A 21,458-nucleotide genomic window follows, 5' to 3' on the forward strand; every position below is an offset into this window, starting at 1 on the left:
CATATTTACAATTTTACACATAGTACACAAACACAAAAACACGACATCACAACTACAATTAAGACCAAAAAACAACAAAAACACAAAGACAAATGGACCGCAGGTAAGCCGCAGCTGCTATGGCAGCGCCGCCATTTTGGTCACGGACAAACGGTGGGGAGCCTGGTCTGTGCGATGGACTGGGATACGTCCCCAGCGTCATGCAACTCTCTGCGATTTCGTGAACTCTCTAACTGAACTCAATGATCATCCGACACACAGGATATTATAACATAATTTTATTAAAGGTCCAAAATTACAAAAAAAACACTTGCCACATGCAACAGACAGTGAGAAATGGTTTACAACAGAATTAGGGCTGGAGTAAGTTCCAATCCACATGGCGAAAATAGGAAAACATAATAAATACTTACACATGGAAAAATCCAAAGCCTAAGATATATTGAACATAAAACAAAGGACATAGCACAGTACAACAACAGGCCATTCAGCCCACAATGTCTGTGCCAAACATGAAGCCAAGATCAACTCCGATCTGCCTGCACATAATCCACATCCACTCCATTCCCTGCACACCCATATCTCCATCCAAAAGCCACTTTAATGCCACTATTGTATCTGCCTCCACCACTACCCATGGCAGCGTGTTCCAGCTAGGGTTGCCAACTGTCCCGTATTAGCCGGGCCATCCCGTGTATTGGGCTAAATTGGTTTGTCCCGTACAGGACCGCTCTTGTCCCGTATTAGGCCGGGGGGGGGGGGGGCGCTGTAGGCCCGGACACTGTAGGCCCGGACACTGTAGGCCCGGACACTGTAGGCCCGGACACTGTAGGCCCGGACACTGTAGGCCCGGACACTGTAGGCCCGGACACTGTAGGCCCGGACACTGTAGGCCTGGACACTGTATGCCCGGACACTGTAGGCCCCGACACTGTAGACCCGGACACTGTAGGTCCGGACACTGTAGGCCCGGACACTGTAGGCCCGGACACTGTAGGCCCGGACACTGTGGGCCCGGACAGTGTAGTCCTAAGGAGGTTGCGTAGCAACCCGCCTCCCGGCCCGGGCAGCCGCTGTTGGTGGAGCGGGAGCACGTGGTCGCTGGCTGGGTGAGGTCACGTGGGGCGCGGGGCATTGACATCTCCTCTTGTCCCTTATTTAGGAGTGAGATAGTTGGCAACCCTAGTTCCAGGCACCCACCATCTTCTGTGTAAAAAAAGATCTCCTTTAAACTTTGCCCTTCTCGGGTTAAAGCTCTGCCCTCTAGCTTAGTTTAGTTTAGAGATACAGCGTGGAAACAGGCCCTTCGGCCCACCGACCAGCGACTGGTGAACACTACCCTACACCCTCGAGGGACAATTTTACATTTGTAACCAAGCCAATTAACCTTCAGACCTGTAGGCCTTTGGAGTGTGGGAGGAAACCGAGGTTTGGATATATCCATCACGGACTCGAATGGTTGCCATCTGAATTTACAAAGGTGCTAGGAACACTTATTAACCTGCATCAAAAATCACATCTGATATAACTACTTACACAAAATAAAACTCATTTTATTTTTCTGCTCACTGTATCTCAATGTACTTGGTAATAATTAACAAATACTAATATTGCATTATTGATATCAATACTAATATAACACTAGCATTAAGTAATATCAATATTTGCATTAGCTATTTTTAAATATTTTTTAAAAAAACATAAAAGTGCCAACTATCTCTCTTCACCAAGACACACAACCTCATAGAAACATAGAAACATAGAAAATAGGTGCAGGAGGAGGCCACTTGGCCCTTCGAGCCAGCACCGCCATTCATTGTGATCATGGCTGATCATCCACAATCAGTAACCTGTGCCTGCCTTCTCCCCATATCCCTTGATTCCGCTAGCCCCTAGAGCTCTATCTAACTCTCCTTTAAATTCATCCAGTGAATTGGCCTCCACTGCCCTCTGTGGCAGAGAATTCCACAAATTCACAACTCTCTGGGTGAAAAAGTTTCTTCTCACCTCAGATTTAAATGGCCTCCCTTTTATTCTTAGACTGTGTGGCCCCTGGTTCTGGGCTCCCCCAACATTGGGAACATTTTCCCTGCATCTAGCTTGTCTAGTCCTTTTATAACTTTATACGTCTCTATAAGATCCCCTCTCATCCTTCTAAACTCCAGTGAATCCAGGCCCAGTCTTTCCAGTCTCTCACCAGTTTTAAATGGCCTCCCCCTTTATTCTTAGACTGTGTCCTCATCAGGAGGTGTTCCCAACTTTTACAATTACGGGTGGAGTTTATGCCAGATTCTCCAAGTTTCCTTCGGTGGCTTCGATTGCAAAAACCTCTCCACGTTTTTGGGGAAGCACTCAGTTTCCTTAAAGACTCTGTGAAATTGTAACCTCTTCACTTCTACACCGTTAACCTGTCCCCAGTCTTCCTGTTAATCAGCGAGCAAGACCCCAGATAACAATACCTATTTATTTAATTTTAATTTCAAGTGCATCTTGTGGTGTGTTATGACAGTTGGCAGACCAATTTCATCCGGGGATGAATAAAGCTCAATTGTATCGTATCGTATCGAAAAAATAATTATGTATCTCCATAATAAATTCATAAGTAACAGGAGTGGAATTAAGCCATTCGGCCCATCGTGTCTATTCCACCATTCAACCGTAGCTGATCTATCTTTCCCTCTCAACCCCATTCTCATTTTTTCTGAACACACTCTTTTGTTCGCTGTAGGAACAGGGAACTGCAGATGCCGGTTTACACAAAGGGATAACTGCAGGAGTAACTCAGCAGGTCAGGCAGCATCTCTGGAGAATATGAGAACTTGGATAGGTGACGTTTCGGCTAATGTTCCAAGAAGGGTTCCCAACATGGAACGTCACCTGTCCATGTTCTTCATGACGTCGCCTGCCTGTTATCACCAGTCATAGTTCTCCATGGGGGAAGCGTGACTTGAACTGTCCACAAACAGCCTTGGTTGCACGAGGAACACCTCGCACTGCCTCGGCAAGGCTGCCAGCAGGATTAAGGATGAGTCTCACCCCAGTCACTCCCTCTTCTCCCCTCTCCCACAGGACAAGAGGTACAGATGTGTGAAAACGCACACCTCCAGATTCAGGGGCTGTTTCTTCCCCAGCCGTTATCAGACAACTGAACCCATCCTACCACCAACTAGAGAGGGGTCCTGACCTACCACCTTACCTCATTGGAGACCCTCGGACTACCTATAATCGGACTTTACTGGAGTTTATCTTGCACAAAACCCTATTCCCTTTATCCTGTATCTGTATACTGTGGACGGCTCGATTGCAAGATGTAAAGTCTTTCTGCTGACTGGATAGCTCGTAACAAAAAAGCTTTTCACTGTACCTCAGTACATGTGACAATAAACTAAGCTAAATGAAAAGTTGTTGAGTTTTCCCAACAATTGACTTGTCCAATTGATTATTAACTGATCTCACAACATAGAGAAAAGATCAAAGGATTATCTCCAAGAGTATCATCAAATAAATCCGGTCAGGCAGACAAAATTCGTCCCTTTTACTCTATCACAGCTGAAGTAAACAACAGTTATTAATTCTTTGCTCTCTTCCTGAAATGCTGTAATTTCCCCCAATTATTTATTCGATTCCTCTTTAAATATATTAGCAAAAGTAGTCCCAGCTCAAATGGAACAGTGCACAGATCAAGGAGAATTACAGAGTTTGCAGATTTGCACATGTTTTGACAAGTTTCGATGCTTTGGGGAGATTACAGGGGTAATTCAGAACACTGCCTTGTATTAAATGAAGTGAACACCAATGCCAAAAGTCCGAAAACTCCCTCTGTAACCAACTTCTCCCACGAGATGCTGCGTGTTTTGTGCGCCTGGCTTATCTCCGCGGAAATCAGTTGGTTAGAGAGACATCCTCGACCATTTCTGGCAGGTTCTCCAACTCCAAGTCGTCTTTCCCATTGTCCGAGATTTCCGAAGTGGCGTAACATCCGGAGTCCCTGGGGCATTCCAGCAGTTGGGATTTGTCGTTCTTCAGGTTGAAGGGTTCGTTCCGAGACGTCGGTTCATTTTTGTCTTCCTCTTCACTGAGGACTACAGCGGAGAAATAACGCATAAATGTCATTCTCGTCAGTCACCTTGATCTGTTACCCACATGCACATTGCAGCCTGTTGGGGGAGTCCAGAACAAGGGGCCACACACAGTTTAAGAATAAGGGGGTAGGCCATTTAGAATGGAGATGAGGAAATACTTTTTCAGTCAGAGAGTTGTGAATCTGTGGAATTCTCTGCCTCAGAAGGCAGTGGAGGCCAATTCTCTGAATGCATTCAAGAGAGAGCTAGATAGAGCTCTTAAGGATAGCGGAGTCAGGGGGTATGGGGAGAAGGCAGGAACAGGGTACTGATTGAGAATGATCAGCCATGATCACATTGAATGGGGGTGCTGGCTCGAAGGGCCGAATGGCCTCCTCCTGCACCTATTGTCTATTGTCTATTGATAGGCATTCACGAGTCCGCAAGCTATAGGAGTAGAATTAGGCCATTCTGCCCATCGAGCCCACTCCGCCATTCTATCATGGCCGATCTCTGCCTATCAATCCCATTCTCCTGCCTTCTCCCCATAACACCTGGCACCCGTTCTAATCAAGGATTTGTTTATCTCTGCCATAAAAATATCCACTGGAGGTAGACACAAAATGCTGGAGTAACTCAGCAGGTCAGGCAGCATCTCTGGAGAGAAGGAATGGGTGACGTTTCAGGTCGGGACCCTTCAGAAATTCTTCCACATCTCCTTCCTAAACAAACATCCTTTAATTCTAAGGCTGTGACCTCTAGTCCTAGACTCTCCCACCAGCGGAAACATCCTCTCCACATCCACTCTATCCAGGCCTTTCACTATTCTGTACGTTTCAATGAGGTCCCCCCTCATTCTTCTAAACTCCAGCGAGTACAGGCCCAGTGCTGTCAAACGATCATCACGTGCTAACCCATTCATTCTTGGGATCATTCTTGTAAACCTCCTCTGGACTCTCTCCAGAGCCAGCACATCCTTCCTCAGATATGGGGCCCAAAGTTACACTCCTTCCTGTACAGAGACCTACAGTAAGTAGGGTTGCCAACTTTCCCACTCCCAAATAAGGGACAAAAGGTGACGTCGCCGCCCGCGCCCCACGTAACCTCACCCACCCAGCGGCCACATGCTCCCGCACCACCAATGGCGACCGCCCGGGCCAGGAGGCGGGTTACTATGCAACCTCCATTAGGTGGCGCCCGGGCCTCAGGGCCTACAGCGGCCCCTGGGCCTACACTGTCTGGGCCTACAGCGGCCCCCGGGCCTACAGTTTCCGGGCCTACAGGGTCCGGGCCTACAGTGTCTGGGCCTACAGCCCCCCCTGGGCCTACAGTGTCCAGGCCTACAGTGTCCGGGCCTACAGCGCCCCCGGACCTAATACGGGACAAGGGCGGTCCCGTACGGGACAAACAAATTTAGCCCAATATACGGGATGTCCCGGCTAACACGGGACAGTTGGCAACCCTAACAGTAAGGCAGAAGTACCGAGGCTCCACTTACCATCCATACTCTGCTGTGCGGCCGACAAGATCTTTGCTCTCAGCGCCGCGTCTGTGATGTTAAGTTCAATGAGGTGGCTCTCCTTCAGGTCTTTGAGGTCATCCAGATTCTGGTAGCCGTTCAGAAGGAAAGTGGAATAAAGATCCTGCACAAAAGAAATGAAAGAACCAAGACCGTTACGCACAAGGAGTGACCGCGAAGAGTCCTCTGACTCCTTTAAAGGGCGGCGCAGGGGTAGAGTTGCTGCTTTACAGCGAATGCAGCGCCGGAGTCCCGGGTTCACACCACACCACACTGACCACGCCACACCACACCACACTGACCACACCACACCACACTGACCACACCGACCACACCACACTGACCACACCACACTGACCACACCACACTGACCACACCACACCACACCACATCACACCACGCCACACCACACCACACAGACCACTCCACACCACACCACACTGACCACACCACACCACACCACACCATACCACACAGACCACTCCACACCACACTGCACAGACCACATCACACCACGCCACACCACACCACACAGACCACTCCACACCACACCACACTGACCACACCACACCACACCACACAGACCACACCACACCACACCACACCACACCACACCACACCACACCACACCACGCCACACCACACCACACCACACCACACCACACTGACCACACCACACCACACCACACCACACCACTCCACACCACACCACACTGACCACACCACACCACACCACACAGACCACACCACACCACACCACACCACACCACACCACGCCACACCACACCACACCACACCACACCACACTGACCACACCACACCACACCACACTGACCACACCACACCACACCACACCACACCACACCACACCACACCACACCACACTGACCACACCACACCACACCACACCACACCGCACTGACCACTCCACACCACACCACACCGCACTGACCACTCCACACCACTCCACACCACACCGCACTGACCACTCCACACCACACCACACCGCACTGACCACTCCACACCACACCACACCACTCCACTCCACACCACACCACACTGACCACACCACACCACACTGACCACACCACACCACTCCACACTGACCACACCACACCACACTGACCACACCACACCACACTCCACACCACACCAACCTGCAGTTGGATCCTCTCCAACAATTCCTGGATGGAGTCTGGAAGTGGCTGCGTGCTACTCCTGTGGCGCCGGTGTTTTTTGGCGTTGTTCTCCTCATCGGGAAGGACATCCACGTAAATGAACTTGAAGTTCCCCATTCGAGCGTTGAGCATTCCCGTCCATGTGCCCATGGTCGACTTGTTGATGATGCTGATGATGTCTCCTTTCTGAAAGAGGTCAGCACAAGTTAATCCCTTGCCCCGCTTGAACTCTAAAGTGGGGTGACGCTAACACAAGCGAAAGGAGAGGTCGGCACGGTGGCGCAGCGGTAGAGTTGCTGCATCGCAGCGCCAGAGACCCGGGTTCCATCCTGACTACGGGCGCCGTCTGCACGGAGTTTGTACGTTCTCCCCGTGGGTTTTCTCTGGGAGCTCCGGTTTTCTCTCACACTCCAAAGATGTGACAGGTTTGTAAGTTAATGGCGTTGGTAAAATTGTAAATTATCCCTAGTGTGTGTAGGATAGTGCGAGTTTAGTTTAGAGATACAGCGCTGAAACAAGCCCTTCGGCCCACCGGGTCCGCGCCGACCAGCGATCCCCGCACATTAACACTATCCTACACCCACTAGGGACAATTTTTACATTTACCAAGCCAATTAACCTACATACCTGCACGCCTTTGGAGTGTGGGAGGAAACCGAAGATCTCGGAGAAAACCCACGCAGGTCACGGGGAGAACGTACAAACTCCGTACAGACAGTGCCCGTAGTCAGGATCGAACCCGGGTCTGCGGCGCTGCATTCGCTGTAAGGCAGCAACTTTACCGCTGCGCCACCGTGACCGCGTGAGTGTACGGGGATCGCTGGTCGGCGTAGCCTGTTTCCGCGCTGTATCTCTAAACTAATGTAAACTAAATTAAGAGTGCATGAATAGTGGATATAGGTTGATGGGGAGGAGGGGAAGAGGTTGTTCCTGATATAAAAAAATTCACAAAGTGCTGGAGTAACTCAGCTGAACAGGCAGCATCTCGGTAGAACATGGGCAGGTGAGGTATTGGGCCGAGACCATTCTTTAGGCCTGGTTTCTGGACAGAGAAAGCACACTAACGCCTCTGCATCCTTAGAAGGCTTAGGATGTATTTCCATGTCCCCTACAACTCTCACCAACTTCTACAGATGGTCCGTAGAAAGCATGAAATCAGGATGCTTCACTGCCTGGTGTGGGAACAGCTCCATCCAAGACCGCAGCGAATCGTGGACGCAGCCCAGACCATCGCACCAACCAACCAACCTCCCTTCCATTGACTCCATCTACGCCTCACGCTGCCTCGGCAAGGCCAGCAGCATCATCAAGGACCAGTCTCACCCTTGGCCACTCCCTCTTCATAGAGTCATAGAGTGACACAGTGTGGAAACAGGCCCTTAGCCCAACTTGCCCACACCGGCCAACAATGTCCCAGCTACCCTAGTCCCACCTGCCTGCATATGGTCCATATCCCTCCAAACCTATCCTATCCATGTACCTGTCTAACTGTTTCTCAAACGTTGGGATAGTCCCAGTCTCAACCACCTCCTCTGGCAGCTCGTTCCATACACCCACCACCCTTTGTGTGAAAATGTTACCCCTCAGATTCCTTTTCCCCTTTACCTTGAACCTATTTCCCCTCTCCCATCGGGCACAAGGTACAGAAGTGCGAAAACGCACACCTCCAGATTCAGGGACAGTTTCTTCCCAGCTGTTATCAGGCAACCGAATCATCCTACCGCAACCAGAGAGCAGTGGTGAACTACGATCTACCTCATTGGTGACCCTCGGGACTCTATTTGATCGGACGTCACTGGCATAACCTTGCACTAAATGTCATTCCCTTTATCCTGTATCTGCACACTGCGGACGGCTTGGTTGCGATCGCGTATTGTCTTTCCGCTGGCTGGATAGCACGCAACGCAAAGCTTCTTCACTGTACCTCGGTACACAATTCAAAACAATATCTTTATTGACATTGTACAAGCACAACGAGATTAAGAATGCCACTTCCATTTCGATGCTATAAAATAAATAGATAAATCTCGGCGGAAACGAAAACAACAAAGGTCGGGGGGGGGGGGGGGGGGGGGGAAATAAAAGGAATCAAGGTAAAGTGCAAAAAATGTTCATGCAAGGGTCAGTTGTACCAGATGATCCTGGGGGCAGAGACATGTCATGGAGGGGCTCTCAGCAGGTTCGATTCAGACCAGCTGCAGCTCTAGGGATAAAGCTGTTTAATGGTCTGGAGGTGCGGGGGTAGAAGGCCTTGTAACGTCTGCCAGATGGAAGTAGTTCAAACAGACGGTGGCTATACAATAGACAATAGACAATAGGTGCAGGAGGAGGCCATTCGGCCCTTCGAGGCAGCACCGCCATTCAATGTGATCATGGCTGATCATTCTCAATCAGTACCCCGTTCCTGCCCTCTCCCCATACCCCCTGACTCCGCTATCCTTAAGAGCTCTATTTAGCTCTTTCTTGAATGCATTCAGAGAATTGGCCTCCACTGCCTTCTGAGGCGGAGAATTCCACAGATTTACAACTCTCTGACTGAAAAAGTTTCTCCTCATCTCAGTTCTAAATGGCCCACCCCTTATTCTTAAACTGTGGCCCCTTGTTCTGGACTCCCCCAACATTGGGAACATGTTTCCTGCCTCCAACGTGTCCAACCCCTTAATAACCTTATACGTTTCGATAAGATCCCCTCTCATCCATCTAAATTCCAGTGTGTACAAGCCTAGTCGCTCCAGTCTTTCAACATACGACAGTCCCGCCATTCCGGGAATTGACCTAGTAAACCTACGCTGCACGTAGAAGAAGAAGAAGAAGTTTATTATTATTATTGTAAGCTAAACTGGACGTTACCTTGAGCTTCAGGGAGTCGGTGTCGTAGGGGCTCGGCGTGAAGTCCGTGTGCACTCGAGCACGGCCACAGAAGGGACCGGTGTAGGGCACCTCCTCATCCAGCCGCAGACTGTCCCTGTTGCTCATGGTGTCCGACACACTTGCCATCCCACCTGGTCGCCAGAACAATAAACATCATGGATACTGTAAACACCCCTCTGCAGACATACCCACCGCCGCTCCTCTCTCTCCGTTAGGCCCGGAGAAGGGGGTCTCGACCCGAAACGTCACCCATTCCTTCTCTCCAGAGATGCTGCCTGTCCCCGCTGAGTTACTCCAGCATTTTGTGATACCTCCTCTCTCTGTCTCCCAAGCCTCATTGAAGTTTTTCCGGCCCCGTCACAACCCCATCCTCTACCCTTGACGGATGTACATGGTACATTGCCCTTATAAGACCTGGAATGCATAAGGGGATCTTACAGAGACGTATAAAATTATAAAAGGACTGGGCAAGCTAGATGTAGGAAAAATGTTCCCAATGTTGGGGGGAGTCCAGAACCAGGGGCCACACACAGGCTAAGAATAAAGGGGAGGCCATTTAAAGCTGAGGTGAGAGAAAACTTTTTCAGCCAGAGAGTTGTGAATTTGTGGAATTCTCTGCCACAGAGGGCAGTGGAGGCCAAATCATGGATGAATTTAAAAGAGTGTTAGATAGAGCTCGAGAGGCTAGTGGAATCAAGGGATATGGGGAGAAGGCAGGCACGGGTTACTGATTGTGGATGATCAGCCATGATCACAATGAATGGCGGTGCTGGCTGGAAGGGCCAAATGACCTCCTCCTGCACCTATTTTCCATGTTTCTATGTTTCTACAGTAAACCTTCGTTATAATGGATGGGGAAATGGTCTGTAATTGCTGATTGTCTGCTCTATAGAAACAGACATAGAAACATGGAAAATAGGTGCAGGAGTAGGCCATTTGGCCCTTCAAGCCAGCACCACCATTCAATATGATCATATCATATCATATCATCATATATATACAGCCAGAAACAGGCCTTTTCGGCCCACCAAGTCCGTGCCGCCCAGCGATCCCCGTACATTAACACTATCCTACACCCACTAGGGACAATTTTTACATTTACCCAGCCAATTAACCTACATACCTGTACGTCTTTGGAGTGTGGGAGGAAACCGAAGATCTCGGAGAAAACCCATGCAGGTCACGGGGAGAACGTACAAACTCCTTACAGTGCAGCACCCGTAGTCAGGATCGAACCTGAGTCTCTGGTGCTGCATTCGCTGTAAAGCAGCAACTCTACCGCTGCGCTACCGTGCTGATCATCCAAAATCAGTACGCCATTCCTGCTTTCTCCCCATATCCCTTGATTCCGTTAGCCCCAAGAGCTAAATCTAACTCACTCTTGAATACATCCAGTGAATTGGCCTCCACTGCCTTCTGTGGCAGAGAAGTCCACAGATTCACAACTCTCTGACTGGGTGAAAAAGTTTTTCCTCATCTCAGTTCTAAATTGCCTCCCCCTTATTCTTAAACTGTGACCCCTGGTTCTGGACTCCACCAACATCAGGAACATTTTTCCTGCAATTAGCCTGTCCAATCCCTTAAATTTTTTATTTATGTTTCTATGAGATCCCCTCTCATTCTTCTAAACTTCTATATCCAGGTAAGAGATGGCCTACTCCTGCACCTATTTTCCATGAGGGGGGATCTTATTGAAACATATAAGATAATTAGGGGATTGGACACATTAGAGGCAGGAAACATGTTCCCAATGTTGGGGGAGTCCAGAACAAGGGGCCACAGTTTAAGAATAAGGGGTAGGCCATTTAGAACGGAGATGAGGAAGAACATTTTCAGTCAGAGAGTGGTGAAGGTGTGGAATTCTCTGCCTCAGAAGGCAGTGGAGGCCAGTTCGTTGGTTGCTTTCAAGAAAGAGCTGGATAGAGCTCTTAAGGATAGCGGAGTGAGGGGATATGGGGAGAAGGCAGGAACGGGGTACTGATTGAGAGTGATCAGCCATGATCGCATTGAATGGCGGTGCTGGCTCGAAGGGCTGAATGGCCTACTCCTGCACCTATTGTCTATTGTCTATTGTCTATTACCATTGTGTAAGTCGTAGAAACAAGCAAGTGCAGAAGCTCGTTAATAATATACAAAGGGACTCAAGGCGCTGGAGTAACTCAGCGGGTCAGGCAGCATCTCTGGAGAACATGGATAGGTGACATTTCACAGAGTGCTGGAGTAACTCAGCGGGTCAGGCAGCATCTCTGGAGAACGTGGATAGGTGACGTTTCGGGTCGAGACCCTTCTTCAGACTGGCGACCCGAAACGTCACCCGTTCCTTCTCTCCCGAGATGCTCCCTGAACCGCTGAGTTACTCCAGCACTTTGTGTCTACCAAGGTCCCGTTAACTTACTTGACGAGCTCTGACCACTGTTCAGACTCTGAAGACTCTCGAGAGATTCGCAGTGTCTTAAGCAGCTCCCTTCACCATCTTGTTCTGCCTGGTTTAATGGATCCTCTCCGCTGTCCTCACCCTGAAAGAAAACATTGTCATTTTTAAGTGACCGCCCATATCATAGAAACATAGACAATAGGTGCAGGAGGAGGCCATTTTGGCCCTTCGAGCCAGCACCGCCAATCATTGTGATCATGGCTGATCATCCACAATCAGTAACCCGTGCCTGCCTTCTCCCCATATCCCTTGATTCCGCTAGCCCCCAGAGCTCTATCTAATTCTCTTTTAAATTCATCCAGTGAATTGGCCTCCACTGCCCTCTGTGGCAGAGAATTCCACAAATTCACAACTCTCTGGGTGAAAAAGTTTCTTCTCACCTCAATTTTAAATGGCCTTCCCTTTATTCGTAGACTGTGTGTGGCCCCTGGTTCTGGACTCCCCCCAACATTGGGAACATTTTTCCTACATCTAGGAATGAACAGCCAAGAAAGCACCCCAACTTACTTCGAAGGCTTCGGAAATTCAGCATCTCCCCAGCAGCTCTCACCAACTTCTACAGACGCGTCACAGAAAGCACACGATGAAAGCGGGCAGACGCACAGAGTACATGAATCGAGGACCAGAGGACATAGGTTTAAGGTGAAGGGGAAAAGATTTTTTTTTTTTTTTTTATATTTTATTTTTGAAAAGCATATGTACAAATCGAAATAAGAAAAAAACACATTTGTTACAAAGTTCTTACATAGCTTCAATTTTTAAATTTTTGAAGAGAGAAAGTAAAAATAAAAATATAAAACTATAAACTTGGGGAGAGAGAATAAGAGGGTTAAAAAAAAAAAGGATCTAACAATAAAAATTAACGGGAGTAGATCCGGGAGACAAAAACCACAGCTGTACATCCAACCCCCAACTCAAGTTTCAACTTTTTATTTAAATTTTTATTTTTATTTTAGTCCTGTGCCAAACCCATTTACTTTTCTAAAAATTCAATAAAAGGAGACCATATTTTTAAAAATAACTCAGGTTTGTCGATTAAGGCAAACCTTATTTTTTCCAAATGCAGGGTCTCTGTCATTTCCGTAGTCCACATTTTAATTGTGGGGGTTATTGGTTTTTTCCAAAATTTAAGTATTAGTTTTTTCGCAGTTATTAGACTGTAATCAAGAAAATGTACCTGACTTACTGTAAAATTTGTAGTATGTTCTGATAATCCTAATATAATTAATTTTGGGTCCATATCTAATTTTTTATTAATAACTTTAGAAACTATTTTAAAAATCTCCAACCAGAAGTTTTGCATTTTTATACAAGTTACGAAAATATGAGTTAAATTAGCTTCTTGAAATTGACATTTATCACACATAGGAGAGATACTAGGAAAAATCCTATTTAATTTCGTCTTCGAATAATGTAATCTATGTATAATTTTAAATTGTATTAAGGAATGTCTAGTATTCAATGAACATTGATGTATATGTTGTAAACTTTCATCCCATATATCTTGCATTATAAATTGATTCAATTCGTCCTCCCATGCTCGTCTATAAGATTCTGATGACGGAATGTCAATGTCAAGGAGAGTATTATAAATAAAAGATATAGAAGGGGAAAAGATTTAATAGGAATCTGAGGGGTAACTTTTTCACACAGAGGGTGGTGGGTGTATAGAACAAGCTGCCAGAGGAGGTAGTTGAGGCTGGGACTATCCCATCGTTTAAGAAACAGTTGGACGGGTACATGGATAGGACAGGTTAGGAGGGTTATGGGCCAAACGCAGGCAGGTGAGACTGGTGCAGCTGGGACATGTTGGCCAGTGTGGGCAAGTTGGGCCGAAGGGCCTGTTTCCACACTGTATCACGCTAGGACAATGACTATGAGAAAGCTTTTCAACGGGATGCATCACAGCTTGGTTTGGGAACAGCTCCACCAAAGACCGCAGCAAATTGCAGCGAATTGTGGACACAGCCCAGACCATCGCACAAACCAACTTCCGTTCTATCAACTCTATCCACACCTCACGCTGCCTCGGCAAGGCCAGCAGCATAATCAAGGACCAGTCTCACCCCGGTCACTCCCTCTTCTCCCCTCTCCCATTTGGCAAGAGGTACAGAAGTGTGAAAACGCACACCTCCAGATTCAGGGACAGTTTCTTCCCAGCTGTTATCGGGCAACTGAACCATCCTATCATCAACTATAGAGGGGTCCTGAGCTACCATCAACATCATTGGAGACCTTCGGACTATCTTTAATCGAACTTTACTGATCTTGCACTAAACGTTATTCCCTTTATCCTGTACATATACACTGTGGACGGCTTGATTGTGATCATGTATTAGTGTAAATTGTCCCTAGTGTGTGTAGGACAGAGTTAATGTGTGGGGATAGCAGGTCGGCACGGACTCGGCGGGCCGAAGGGTCTGTTTCCGCGCTGTATCTCTTAACTAAACTTAACTAAAATTCGTACTATCCTACACACACTAGCGGTAATTTCACATTTTTTACACCAAGCCAATTAGCCTACAGACCTGCACGTGTTTGGAGTGTGGGTGGAGACCGGAGCACCCGGAGAAAACCCACGCGGGTCACGGGGGAGAGCGTACAAACTCCGTACAGGCAGCGCCCGCGGTCGGGATCGAACCCGGGTCTCCGGCACTGTATCTCGAAACTAAACTGAACTGAACTCGAGGCAAAAAGACTCACCATCTCCTCCGTCAAGGCTTTGATGTACTTGCGAGCCATTTTCTTCTTCATGGTTTTGGTGATGGCCCTCATGGTCTTGCTGATGCCGCCCGCGTTCTGTGCCGGCTTGGCCACATTCTCGTCGGTGGCTTCGGTATCGACTGCCTGCACACAGGGAATAATAAACGCCAGTATTAGACCCGTGATCCACATGGCTGTAGATCCATGTCTAGTTTTACTGTTGCACATCCGGTCCGTAATCCAGATCGGGTTTTGTACTGGAGACTAGCAGGTCTGAAGAAGGGTCTCGACCCGAAACGTCACCCATTCCTTCTCTCCTGAGATGCTGCCTGACCTGCTGAGTTACTCCGGCATTTAGTGAAATAAATACCTTCCATTTGTAACAGCATCTGCAGTTATATTCTTACAGGCCTGTACTAGGTTAACGCAGTACAAAACCCGATCTGGATTATAGGCTGGATGTGCAACAGTAAAACCAGACATGGATCTACAATGGCCGCTCCCCCCATCATCAGAGTCATAGAGTCATTGAGTGACACAGTGTGGAAACAGGCCCTTCGGCCCAACTTACCCATACCGGCCAACAATGTCCCAGCTACACTCGTCCCACCTGCCCGCGTTTGGCCCATATCCCTTCAAACCTGTCCTATCCATGTACCTGTCTAACTGTTTCTTAAACGTTGGGACAGTCCCAGCCTCAACTACCTCCTCTGGCAGTTTGCTGTTGAGGGTGTGCAGCGTAGGTTTACTAGGTTAATTCCCGGAATGGCGGGACTGTCATATGTTGAAAGGCTGGAGCGACTAGGCTTGTATACACTGGAATTTAGAAGGATGAGAGGAGATCTTATCGAAACGTATAAGATTATTAAGGGGTTGGACACGTTAGAGGCAGGAAACATGTTCCCAATGTTGGGGGAGTCCAGAACAAGGGGCCACAGTTTAACAATAAGGGGTAGGCCATTTAGAACTGAGATGATGAAAAACTTTTTCAATCAGAGAGTTGTGAATCTGTGGAATTCTCTGCCTCAGAAGGCAGTGGAGGCCAATTCTCTGAATGCATTCAAGAGAGAGCTAGATAGAGCTCTTAAGGACAGCGGATTCAGGGGGTATGGGGAGAAGGCAGGAACGGGGTACTGATTGAGAATGATCAGCCATGATCACATTGAATGGCGGTGCTAGCTCGAAGGGCCGAAGGGCCGAATGGCCTCCTCCTGCACCTATTGTCTATTGTCTATTGTTCCATACACCCACCACCCTCTGTGTGAAGAAATTACCTCTCGGATTCCTATTAAATCTTTTCCCCCTTCACCTTAAACCTATGCCCTCTGGTCCTCGATTCAAGCCGCTCCCTCCCCTGACATCAGTCTGAAGACGGGTCTTGACCCAAAACGTCACCCATTCCTTCTCTCCTGAGATGCTGACTGACCCGCTGAGTTACTCCAGCATTTTGTGATACCTTCGATTTGTACCAGCATCTGCAGATATTTTCCTACAGGTCACGGGGGGAATGTACAAACTCCGTACAGACATTTGAGGGGTAACTCTTTCACACAAAGGGTGGTGGGTGTACGGAACAAGCTGCCAGAGGAGGTAGTTGAGGCTGGGACCATCCCAACGTTTAAGAAACAGTTAGACGGGTACATGGATTGGACAGGTTTGGAGGGATATGGACCAAACGTCGGCAGGTGGGACTAGTGTAGCTGGGACATGTTGGCCGGCATGGGCAAGTTGGGCCAAAGGGCCTGTTTGCACGCTGTGGTGGGCCCCAGTATTCCGTACCCAGTTCCATGCTGCACCTTGGTAACCCAACAGCAGGTGGCGCTCTCTGCACAGCGTGGTCTGGTCCGGAGATCATGCCCACCCTCACTCCTTTCCTGTGGGCTATCAGGTTAGAGATACAGAAGGGAAACAGGCCCTTCGGCCCATCGGGTCTATTCTGACTCCTGAGGGCGTGCGGCGTAGGTTCACTAGGTTGATTCCCGGAATGGCGGGACTGTCGTATGTTGAAAGGCTGGAGCAATTAGGCTTGTATACACTGGAATTTAGAAGGATGAGGGGGGATCTTATTGAAACATATAAGATAATTAGGGGATTGGACACATGAGAGGCAGGAAACATGTTCCCAATGTTGGGAGAGCCCAGAACAAGGGGCCACAGTTTAAGAATAAGGGGTAGGCCATATAGAACGGAGATGAGGAAGAACTTTTTCAGTCAGAGAGTGGTGAATCTGTGGAATTCTCTGCCTCAGAAGGCAGTGGAGGCCAATTCTCTGGATGCTTTCAAGAGAGAGCTGGATAGAGCTCTTAAGGATAGCGGAGTCAGGGGGTATGGGGAGAAGGCAGGAACGGGGTACTGATTGAGAGTGATCAGCCATGATCGCATTGAATGGCGGTGCTGGCTCGAAGGGCTGAATGGCCTCCTCCTGCACCTATTGTCTATTGTCTATTGTCTATTGTCTATTGTTCCATCACCTGTTCATACTTGTTCTATGTTATCCAACTTTCCCATCCACTCCCTTCTTGGGTTATGTGTTGAGTCTTTAGTCCAGAGGGAGACTCAGAGATTTGGCGGTCACGGTGGCGCAGCGGTGGAGTTGCCGCCTTACAGCGAATGTAGCGCCGGAGACCCGGGTTCGATCCCGACTACGGGTGCAGTCTGCACGGAGTTTGTAGGTCTGCACGGGCGCTGTAGGTCCGGACGCTGTAGGTCCGGACAGTGTAGGTCCGGACAGTGTAGGTCCGGACAGTGTAGGTCCGGACAGTGTAGGTCCGGACAGTGTAGGTCCGGACAGTGTAGGTCCGGACGCTGTAGGTCCGGACAGTGTAGGTCCGGACAGTGTAGGTCCGGACACTGTAGGTCCGGACACTGTAGGTCCGGACACTGTAGGTCCGGACAGTGTAGGTCCAGACGCTGTAGGTCCGGACAGTGTAGGTCCGGACAGTGTAGGTCCGGACAGTGTAGGTCCAGACGCTGTGGGTCCGGACAGTGTAGGTCCGGACAGTGTAGGTCCGGACACTGTAGGTCCGGACACTGTAGGTCCGGACAGTGTAGGTCCAGACGCTGTAGGTCCGGACAGTGTAGGTCCAGACGCTGTGGGTCCGGACAGTGTTGGTCCGGACAGTATAGGCCCGGACAGTGTAGGTCCGGAGGCCCGGGCGCCGCCTAATGGAGGTTGCGTGGCAACCCGCCTCCCGGCCCGTGCGGCCGCCATTGGTGGAGCGGGAGCACGTGGCCGCTGGCTGGGTGAGGTCACGTGGGGCGCGGGGCGGTGACGTCACCTTGTCCCTTATTTGGTAGTGAGATAGTTGGCAACCCCTAACAGACAGACAGACACACACACACACACACACACACACACACACACACACACACACACACACACACACACACACACACACACACACACACACACACAGAAGATAGACACAAAAAGCTGGAGGAACTCAGCGGGACAGGCAGCATCTCTGGTGAGAAGAGTCTGAAGAAACAGGTGAGTTATTCCAGCATTTTGTGTCTGTCTTCGGTTTAAACCCGCATCTGCAGTTCCTTCCTGCAACATCAGGGGCACCTACACTGGTCTCGGCTTTGTCCTCCGATTTGGCCGCATGCCTGAAACGATCAAAAGTGCCAAAGCTGCTGGTGCGCTGTAAAACAACAAGAGTCACGTCAGGAAAATATACACTCTCCATGTACAATAGAGTTTAGACTTCAGAGATACAACGCGGAAACAGGCCCTTTGGCCAACCGAGTCCTGCGGTCATCTAGGACAATAGACAATAGGTGCAGGAGTAGGCCATTCGGCCCTTCGAGCCAGCACCACCATTCAATGTGATCATGGCTGATCATTCTCAATCAGTACCCCGTTCCTGCCTTCTCCCCATACCCCCTGACTCCGCTATCCTTAAGAGCTCTCTCTTGAATGCATTCAGAGAATTGGCCTCCACTGCCTTCTGAGGCAGTGAATTCCACAGATTTACAACTCTCTGACTGAAAATGTTTTTCCTCATCTCCGTTCTAAATGGCCTACCCCTTATTCTTAAACTGTGGCCCTTGGTTCTGGACTCCCCCAACATGTTTCCTGCCTCTAATGTGTCCAACCCCTTAATAATCTCAGCTTTCTTTGGTTTAGTTTAGTTTAGTTTAGTTTAGAGGTACAGCGTGGAAACAGGCCCTTTGGCCCATCGAGTCCGCGCCGACTACCGATCCCCGCACACTAGCACTGTCCAACACACACTAGGGACACACACTGTACGGAGTTTGCACGTTCTCCCCGTGACCGCGTGGGTTTTCTCCGGGTGCTCCGGCCTCCTCCCACACTCCAGAGACGTGCTGCTTTGAAGGTTAATTGGCTTCGGTAAAGTGCCCCCCCTGTGTGTGTGTGTAGGATAGAACCAGTGTACGAGGGCCTGCTGGTCAGAGTGGACTCAGTGGGTCCCTGACATCTTTCGTTCCTTTTCTCTCAAACGTTAAATCTAAGGACGAGTTAAAAAACTTGGTGTGACTACATTTGCCTAAGGTTTGTTTCCAAAGTAAACAAGGGAAGCAAACTGCTGAGGAAATTAATTTTCACTTGTGTTTAATTTAGTTTAGTTTAGTTTAGAGATACAGCACGCCAACAGGCCCTTCAGCCCACCGAGTCCGCGCCGACCAGCGATCCCCGCACACTAACATAATCCCACGCTCAACTTACAATTTTACTGAAGCCAATTAACCCACAAACCTGCACGACTTTGGAGTGTGGGAGGAGATATCACGGAGAAAACCCACTGAGGAGTGTCACGGGGAGAGCGTACAAACTCCGTACAGACAAGCGCCCATAGTCGGGATCGAACCCGTGTCTCTGGCGCTGTGAGGCAGCAACTCTACCGCCGCGTCACCGTTATTTACTCTGGTTTGTGGTGAAGCCGATGCTTTAAACAGCGCCGGTGTAGTTGGGACTAGCCCATCTACATAGATACATAGACACATAGACAATAGGTGCAGGAGTAGGCTATTCGGCCCTTCGAGCCAGCACCGCCATTCAATGTGATCACGGCTGATCATCCAAAATCAGTACCCCGTTCCTGCCTTCTCCCCGTACCCCTTGATTCCGCTAGCCACAAGAGCTCTATCTAACTCTCTTTTGAATGCATCCAGTGAATCGGCCTCCCCGGCCTCCTTCTCTGAGGCAGAGGATTCCACAGATTCACAACCTTGTGTCTAGTCTGAACAGTCAGCATTGTGGCACGGGAGAATTATCCCCGGCGTGTTACTTCATGATTGCACACGCTGGTGAAGTGAGCAGGGAGTTAGTTAATGGAACGGGCCTTTCCAATTTTTGCCCAACAATAGACTTTCATCTTCGCAAATTTTAGTTTAGTTTATTATGGACATTTAAGTCACATTATCAGCGACAACAAATATCTCTGGAAAGATGGACACAAAGTGCTGGAGTAACTCAGCGGGTCAGGCAGCATCTCCTGGACAGAAGGGGTGGGTGACGTTTCGGGTCGAGACCCTTCGCCAGACACCGCAGAGGGGGAGCAGTGAGAGAGAATCTCACAGAACTAGAGTCTCACAGCGGTAGAGTTGCTGCCTCACAGCGCCAGAGACCCGGGTTCGTTCCCGACCACGGGCGCTGTCTGTACGGAGTTTGTACCTTCTCCCCGTGACCTGCGTGGGTTTTCTCAGAGAACTTCGGTTTCCTCCCACACTCCGAAGGTGTACAGGTTTGTAGGTTAATTTACTTGGTTTTGAATGTAAGATTGTCCCTAGTGTGTGTATGATGGCGTTAGTGTGCGGGGATCGCTGGTCGGCGTGGACCCGGTGGGCCGAAGGGCCTGTTTCCGCGCTGTATCTCTAAACTAAACTAAACTAAACTGTCCAGGGAGAGCAAATGTTTTCTAAAAAGATGGACACACAAAATGCTGGCATAACTCAACGGGTCAGGCAGCATCTCTGGCGAAAAGGGATGGGAATTCTTTGCCACAGAAGGCTGTGGAGGCCAAGTGAGTGGGTATTTTTAAGGCCGAGATGGATAGATTCTCGATCAGTGCGGGTGTCAGAGGTTGTGGGGAGAAGGCAGGAGAATGGGGTTAGGAGGGAGAGATAGATCAGCCATGATTGAATGGCGGAGTAGAATTGATGGGCCAATAGACAATGGACAATAGACAATAGGTGCAGGAGTAGGCCATTCGGCCCTTCGAGCCAGCACCATCATTCAATGTGATCATGGTTGATCATTCTCAATCAGTACCCCGTTCCTGCCTTCTCCCCATACCCCCTGACTCCGCTATCATTAAGAGCTCTATCTAGCTCTCTCATGAATGCATTCAGAGAATTGGCCTCCACTGCCTTCTGAGGCAGAGAATTCCACAGATTCACAACTCTCTGACTGAAAAAGTTTTTCCTCATCCCCGTTCTAAATGGCCTACCCCTTAGTCTTAAACTGTGGCCCCTGGTTCTGGGCGCCGAATGGTTTAATTCTACTCCTATCTCTTATGACCTTATGATCCCAAAGACGTGCAGGTGTTTGCAGGTTAACTGACCTCTGGAGGTGCAGAGAGTGGTGGACCTTCTCCGGGTCCATCTCAGGTAAAGACCTACCCACCGTTGAAAGGACCTACAGATCTACCTGGAGGAGGCTGCCAATATCCTCAAAGACCCACACCATCCCAGAGTGTTGGGATTGGATACGAGAGTGAGATAACAAG

General features: G+C 49.1%; 1 protein-coding gene across 1 annotated transcript in view; it reads right to left on the reverse strand.

Annotated features, from left to right (window-relative positions):
- Positions 1-293: 293 nt before the first annotated feature.
- Positions 294-21,458, reverse strand: part of LOC144599011 (SAM domain-containing protein SAMSN-1-like) — a 36,221-nt gene continuing 15,056 nt past the window's right edge. Inside the window, exons 2-8 of the mRNA XM_078409734.1 lie at positions 18,339-18,410; positions 14,767-14,910; positions 12,025-12,145; positions 9,609-9,760; positions 6,738-6,944; positions 5,560-5,704; positions 294-4,082 (exon numbers count right to left, since the gene is read on the reverse strand). Of these exons, the coding sequence (XP_078265860.1) occupies positions 3,883-4,082; positions 5,560-5,704; positions 6,738-6,944; positions 9,609-9,760; positions 12,025-12,145; positions 14,767-14,910; positions 18,339-18,410 (1,041 nt within the window). The 3' untranslated portion in view covers positions 294-3,882. The remainder of the gene's footprint in view (positions 4,083-5,559; positions 5,705-6,737; positions 6,945-9,608; positions 9,761-12,024; positions 12,146-14,766; positions 14,911-18,338; positions 18,411-21,458) is intronic.

Source organism: Rhinoraja longicauda, chromosome 12, assembly GCF_053455715.1.
Source record: "Rhinoraja longicauda isolate Sanriku21f chromosome 12, sRhiLon1.1, whole genome shotgun sequence".
In the NCBI taxonomy this organism is placed as follows: Eukaryota; Metazoa; Chordata; class Chondrichthyes; order Rajiformes; family Arhynchobatidae; genus Rhinoraja; species Rhinoraja longicauda.